General features: G+C 30.9%; 1 protein-coding gene across 2 annotated transcripts; it reads left to right on the top strand.

The window, feature by feature from the left end:
* Positions 1-5,014: 5,014 nt before the first annotated feature.
* BZIP24 (basic leucine zipper 24) lies at positions 5,015-7,260 on the top strand. Of its 2 annotated transcripts, none has more exons than XM_020368804.3 (2): positions 5,015-5,248; positions 5,860-7,260. In XM_020368804.3, the coding sequence occupies exon 2, from the start codon at positions 5,876-5,878 to the stop codon at positions 6,671-6,673; it is 798 nt and encodes a 265-aa protein (XP_020224393.2). In that variant the 5' UTR covers positions 5,015-5,248; positions 5,860-5,875; the 3' UTR covers positions 6,674-7,260. The 2 variants fall into 2 exon arrangements, with proteins under 2 accessions (XP_020224393.2, XP_029128604.1); XM_029272771.2 differs by lacking the exon at positions 5,015-5,248 and adding an exon at positions 5,274-5,535.
* The last annotated feature ends 218 nt before the right edge of the window (positions 7,261-7,478 follow it).

The raw sequence follows: 7,478 nt of genomic DNA, 5'->3' as shown, positions 1-7,478 counted from the left end.
ATGTCCTCTAAGTTAATAGATTACCACGTCTATTACTTATAAAGTATTTTCTAAGGTAACAAATTACCAAAGTTTGTAATAGATTAAAATAGAGTCTCTTGCTTGAAATAAGGCTGGAGAATCAAAGTTTTTGTTGGGATAATCGATTACCACATGAGATAATCGATTACCTCAGACTAAAAGGCAATCTTGGATCTTAGAAAGCTCAGGATAATTGATTACCTTGGTGATTTTGTGTTTCTGGTTCATTTTTAAAGAGTTGGTAACAAATTACCATATTAGGTAATAGATTACCACTGTTATTACTCTTTATAACTGTCTTGCACTTTAAATAACGATCCTTTTGAAATTAAAAAGAAAACTTTTAGATAATCTTTTGAAAAGAAGAACATTTGAGAAAAAGATTACTTTCAGAAACAAGAATCAAGGGTGTCCAAAGAATTTTTCTGAAATATCAAGAAGTGCAAAGATTCAATATGAGTTCATGAAGGAAGAAATTCAAATGTGAAAGATCAATATCTGAACGAAATTAGGTGATATTTTTCTAATCTTTAAACTTGTATTTTCATTTTGAATGGTGTATCTCTTGAGATATGATGTCTCAACAAGAGATTTTGAAATCTTGAGTGAGATTTCTCAAGTAATTTCTGTGGGGTACAAAATTTTTTAGTGTTTTCAATCTTGTGGTGTCAAGATTGATGTTTGTTTGAATTCTTGTAGTATTGTGTTTGCATGTTGTTTGTAAACAATATTATAGTGAATGATCTTTGATTTAGTGGGGTGCTAAATCAGGGAAAATTGGATGTAGGCCAAGTGGATGGCTAAACCAATATAAATTTATGTGTTCTTTATCTTCTTACCCTTATCTTTAAGAATCTTGTTAATTTCTTGGTTAAGGAATTTAAAGATTTGTGAGATATGAAATTTCAATTGCAATACAAACTCTGATCATTATTCTTGTAATTGAAATTAATTAAGAAGAAGGTAATATAAAATCAACCTTGATTACAAATAATTGTTTCACTGCATTAACTTTGATATTCCGGTACTTTGGTAATAAACCTTGTAATTACTGTTATTTGTTAAATCAAATTGAGTAAATGTTGAGTTTTGGATATCTTGGTAGGTTTTTATCAAGAATTGTCGAAAGTTGAGTCATCTTAGGATATAATCTATTCAACCCCCTTCTAGATTTTAGTAAACTAGGACCAACATTGTCTACATTAAATTTTAACAATCCAACTATACAATTAAAATTTCTTAATAAATAGATCAAATTTATTATTTTTTTATATATAGAATTCGAAAGTCATTTGATACATTGTTTCCTTAATTCAAATTAATGTATAATATGCTCTTGTAAATAACCGTTAATTTGAATCTATATAACAAAGTATTAAACAATTTTCAATTTTTTTTTGTAAAAAGTTGTAAACTTGATCTACTCATTAAAAACTTTTAGTTTAACAGATAGATTGTTAAAATTTAATGTAAACCATAAGTCATTGAGTGAGGTAACTTTAATAAGACTTACTCTTTAAGCAAGTAGATCTATATACACACATTGATATTATAAAAACACTTTTTTTTGGTAAAGTTGTCGATCCGTTACGTATAGACTTAGTTCTATTGATCTATATATATTACATTAAAGTTTGACATATCTTGTGTTTGACATTTTAGTGAATTCAATTTTTTCTTTTCAAAATAACAATAATGTTGTTGCATCTTAAAACACTTAAACTAATTTTGAAATTTCTTTCTAGTAATAGTCAATGAGTTATGATTTTTTTACTAAATTATGAAAATGTAATAAATTAAAATAATTTAATTTCACTAGTTATATTTTAGCACATTTTTTATTAGTAGATAATTATTTAGTGTTAAGATAATTCTTAAATGTTATATTGATAAAGTTAAAAATAATTTAAGAAAAATTTTATAAAAACAAAATAATTAAGTTGAAAATGAGTTTTACAAGCCAAACTCAAGATTAATTCTTTTAGAAAAAACCAAACTCAAGCCTTTAATCAATTTCAATAAAATAAAAGATTCAAGCTTAAGTAATGACTTTCTCATAAGGTAAGTCTAAGCTTTAAGTGATTGATTTGATTTGACTTGTTTTCACGTGTAATTTTGAGCAATTATTCATTGAAAAATTAAATTTAGTTAAAATACACTTATTAGACTAATTATTTTAAAAGTTATATAGAGGAAAATTTCTAATTACTTGACAAACCTTGTATCAAAATCAAACTTAAACAAGATATGCCTATATGTCTAACTTTTAGCCTTATTCAATATATGTTTATAAGTGTTTTTGAAAGCAATGTTTTTAAAACTGAATCGATCATTTAACCACTCTAGGCATTAAGATTCAATGATTCAATTGTAATTGAATTGTGATCAAACTGGTATTAATAAAATAATTGTTATTATTAATACAATTAATTTTAAATAAATATAATTTTATAATTTTATAACACAAAAAATTAAAATAAAACATTATTTTTAGATTCTTAACATTTATTTTAATGTATACATAAAATTCTAAACCATATATAATATAATATTTAAGTTTAAGTTTAATAAAATATAACAATATCTATTAATAATAACAAGTTTGTTGAGTCAGACAAAGAAATTCCCAACAAGATTTTGAACATGACAAATATAATACATACTATTATTTTTAACATGTGTGTTAGTGTTTCAGATAAATATAAGAACAGACAAAACTAAAAAATGAAGTACGTGTTATTACACATACTTAGTCAAACCAAACGAAACTTGGTTAAGATGTACAAAGTATCAGACGATGGTTAATCAAGCATCAAGACTAAGTCTGATCAAAAGCCAGACGAAAACACAACAAATAAAAGAAAAGACGTACTACCAGTCGAAGTCTTGAAGTATCAGACGAAAGGCCAAAACAAGTATCAAACAAGGCTAAATCAAGAACAAGACAAAAGTTGGTTGAGCACCGGATGAAGTCCGTAGAGACATCAGATGAAGCTTAATGATCAACCAGACGAAGGTTAACAAAGTATCAAACGATAGATAACACAAGACGAAGAAACGTTCCAGACAAAATTAGAGTCGTCCATCTTCACAACTGACCAAACGGAAGGAAAAGTCAAAGTCTACTTCTCAAATGGAGACTCAAATTTGAGATGCACTACCAGATGCAAACGAAGAATACTGAAAAGCGTCTAAAGTCCACTATTCACAACAAGAAATATCAAATATCGTCTACACTCATAAAAGAGCACACGAAGTCATCAAATTTGTGAGAAGAAAGAAGAAAGATAGGCAAGCACGTATCCACAAGTCAAAGCATGCATGTGTTAGAGAAAGTACACCTACTTTTCAGAAAAAGACAACGCCTCTACAGCTACATTGTCGGAGAGAGAACAAAAATACCTAGGTTATGATTGAAGTCAGAAATAAAGGTGAATGAACTACACAAAAGACTTCACGTAACACAGATTTAGTAAGCAAACATTTAATGAAAGATCTATATGGCCATGAACGAACAACTATCTGCGCCAACGGGAAGCTTCGCTCCAATGGACATGTTCAAATTTAAACAACGGGAAGATTTATCACGAGGCTATAAATTTCAAGACCTAACAAGAGAAGAAAGTAGAGTAGAGAAGAGAAGCAACGAGCAATAAGCAAAAGCAAACGTAAAAGCAAACTTACATCTCTTCCTGTATAGTCTTGTATATTTGTGTAAATCTAAGATAGCTTAGTGAGTGTTGAAATTATCCTATCCTCTCTGTGAGAGTAATACACATATCTATGTAAAACTAAGGTTGCATACCTCAGCGAGTGTAGAAACCATCCTATCCTCTTTGTGAGAGTAATACACACTCAAAACACATATATCTGTAAACTAAGGTTGCATACCTTAGCGAGTGTAGAAACCATCCTATCCTCTTAGTGAGAGTTATACACACACTCAAAACATCTATTTGCTATAAAGCCTGAAGAGGCTAGTTGAAAGAATACTTGGTGAACCAGAAGTGGTTTAAGAATACTAGCGCTGACGAGTGAAGTTTGCGAACCAAGAGTGGTTGATAATACTTGGAGAACCAGAAGTGGTTTAAGAATACTAGCGCTGACGAGTGAAGTTGGCGAACCAAAAGTGGTTGATAATACTTGTAATCCGTTATGATTAGTGGAACCCTTGGTTGAAGGAGACTAGACGTAGCTCAAGTCGAGTGAACTAATATAAAACTTTTTGCACTTTTTATCTATTTCTCAGACACAATTTTTGTTTAGCTGATATATCGTACTAAAAATTTTGTCCCTTACTTATTTTTTACTACAACTATCTTTAAACGAAAAATACACTTGCTTAACTCATTATTTTAAGAATTTTTTTTTCAGACGATAAACTCTCATATGCAAAATACTTTTGTTGAGCCAACCTTGCACAGTTTTTAAGGTATTCAAAATAATATTTTTTACTAGACGAAAAAGAATCTCTTTGCGAAAGCGATTTTAAAATTCCTTCGTTCACACACACATTCAGCCCTCCTTCCATGTGTTTTTCCGCTAACTTCAAAGTTTATATTTAGAATAAAAAATATAAAATTAATAAGATATAAACTATAAAAATAAATATATTAAATTAAAATTAACATAAATGATTAAATTATATTTATGAAAACAAATTAAAAATAAATTATTCTAATTTCTAAATTTTTTTTAAGTTTTAAAAATAAAAAATATACTTTTAATTAGATCAATTTTACCAATTCTACCGACTTTCCACTAGTTCGATACAAAATGATTTTATACACCAATCAAATTATTAAAGAGGACCAATCAATTCATCCAAATTTCAAAATCATATATAAAAAATTTTCTACCAAAAAGAACTTTTAGTTTTAATAAAAAAAAAAACACTAAATTTGTTTTTTTTTTTTTACTTATCCAAACATGCTATTTCTTGGTTATAAAGATTTTCTAATTCACACCGAGTAGTCTAAAACCAGGCTGGCCCGCTGCCACCCTCACGTCACGACTCAAGTTAATGGAAGAACAGTTCCACATTTTTTTGTTCTACAACCCTTTGACTTACCCTTTACACAGAAATTAAGGCTAAAGAATAATCTCGAGCAACACAGAGTTCTGAGATGCTCATCTATTTCCATGGGCTAAAACTAAAAGCTAGCAACTAGCCACCTAGCAGTTACAAATAAAAAATCATCATGCTTATGGTGCCACCAAGGGCCAGGTAAATGAATCCACTCTAATCTTTAATTTTAATACAAAGAAAACACACGCTTACGTTGTATTGTCTCTAACATATAACTCTTCATGATTTTTTTTGGCTACTATTTTTCTGTCATCTTGCCTCTACTAGAACTTGGATTCATTCTCTATCCCCTCCCATCTTTTTTTTTTTTTTGGTAACATTTAAGTCTTCTTTTTCTTATAACATCCCCTTCCATCTAATTTCAATATATAAAACGTTTCACCTTTATTCTCAATTCTGTATTATTGGGAAGAGAATCCAACTCGGTAATCTTTACTTTACTCAATTAAGCTGCTTTAGGAATCTTTGCATCCCCCCTCATCTAAATTTAAGGATAGTATTTGACATCACTCCTTGGCAATTGTTTAGTCACATATATATTCCTTCCTTGATCAGGACTACTCAAAATAATTCTTTTAACTGTTTTTGTTCTAGGTATATGCTTCTTTGCATATATTCTATACTTGGTCCATGCATCTGTTTGACATAATATATTGGCAAGGGTTTATGTGCTATTCCATTTTCATGTCATAGTGATTGTTAATTTCAAATGGATGTTGCTGACACACTTTTACGTTGAGAGATTGCAGCTAACTGTCATTTGGGATGCCGAAAGAAAACATGGATGATGGAAATGCTGAGGTTTCTGATAAGCTTTCTGATAATATTCTATTATTGAATCCAGAGTCATCCAGCAGTTTTCGGGCTTCAACATCTTTGAACACAGTTACTGAACTGTGTAGGAGTAGCAGCAGAACATGCACCCACACTCACACATGCAACCCACCTGGCCCAGATGCTGCTCACACACACACATGCTATCACACACACACCCAAGTTTTTGCACCTGAAGATGATGACAGGGAGGACACAAACTTCAAGCAGAAAAAGCCTTCCGGCAACCGAGAAGCTGTTAGGAAGTATAGGGAGAAGAAGAAGGCACACACAGCTTATTTGGAGGAGGAAGTTAAGAAATTGCGTCTGGTGAATCAGCAACTAGTGAGGAAGCTACAAGGGCAGGCACTTCTTGAGGCAGAATTAGCAAGGTTGAGGAGCATTTTGACACACCTTAAGGGGAAAATAGACAGTGAATTGGGTGATTTCCCCTTTCAAAATCAGTGTAACTCTTCTTACATTTTTAAAGAAGGGGATGCTGGTTTGATGTCCTCTGCCAGGACTATTGGTCTTCAGTGTCAGAACGATTTGCCGTGCTTCCATCCACATGCAGGATCATCATCCCAAGTCAACATTTGTGCCTATGGAAAATCCATGATTCCATGGGAAGGAAACTGTCAACCAGAAACTGTAGATTGTCAAACTGATGCAAATAACATGACCAATACTGAAGGACAAACTGTGGAGACAGTGGATAACTTCATGTCATCTACATCTCAAGATGGATAGTTTAGCCAGACAAATAACTTTCTTGCGTGTTTCTTTTCTATTGTTATCACGGATGATTTGTTTTTTTAAGGGCCTATTGGGTAAACTTTTCCAAAAAACACTTCTAGGAGAGAAAAATAGAAAGAAAAATGAAATTAGCTTCTCTATGAGTTCAAATTAGCTTAAGCATAAGATAATTTGTAGAAGCTCTCTTCTATTAGCTTCTCCACAATCTTATTTTTTACTTATGTATAAATTAGTTTTAACTTATAGAGAAGCTTATTTCAATTTTTCTGCCTACTTTCTTCTTCTAGAAGTGCTTCTAGATAAATTTATCCAAACAGTCCCTAACATTTGGTGTGGTTAGGTAAGATGAGGTACATATAATTAGTGTTACCATAAAAGGTATGTATGTTAGATAACTCATAACATGACTCATGAAGTTTGCCGTCTGCAATCTATAGGATATGTATATTCAGGGAAGTATTTTAGAAATTTGTACAATATGCCAGCATGTAAAATGTGCTCTACTTTTTAGACAAACAAAATTCCTTGTTGTGTATCAAGTTTTCCATGATAAATAAAATAATGCTTCTCACCTGCTAGAAGTAGTATTAATGTTCCACTAAAAGCATCCTATCCTACAGCAATATATAAAGTCTTTAGTTCATCTATACCAGCCATTTCTGCTACTTATCTCACATACTTCAAAGCTAATTTTGTAATAAAAAGCTGAGCTTGTTTCGTATATCAACGTGTAGAATGATTGATGTGAAACAAGTGTATGTTGAAATACACCTGCATCAAAGTAGATTATTACTAGAAT

Source organism: Cajanus cajan, chromosome 10 (assembly GCF_000230855.2).
Source record: "Cajanus cajan strain Asha chromosome 10, NIPB_CcT2T_4, whole genome shotgun sequence".
In the NCBI taxonomy this organism is placed as follows: domain Eukaryota; kingdom Viridiplantae; phylum Streptophyta; class Magnoliopsida; order Fabales; family Fabaceae; genus Cajanus; species Cajanus cajan.
Note: the sequence above shows the minus strand (reverse complement) of the source record. Positions and strands in the feature narration are given on the sequence as shown.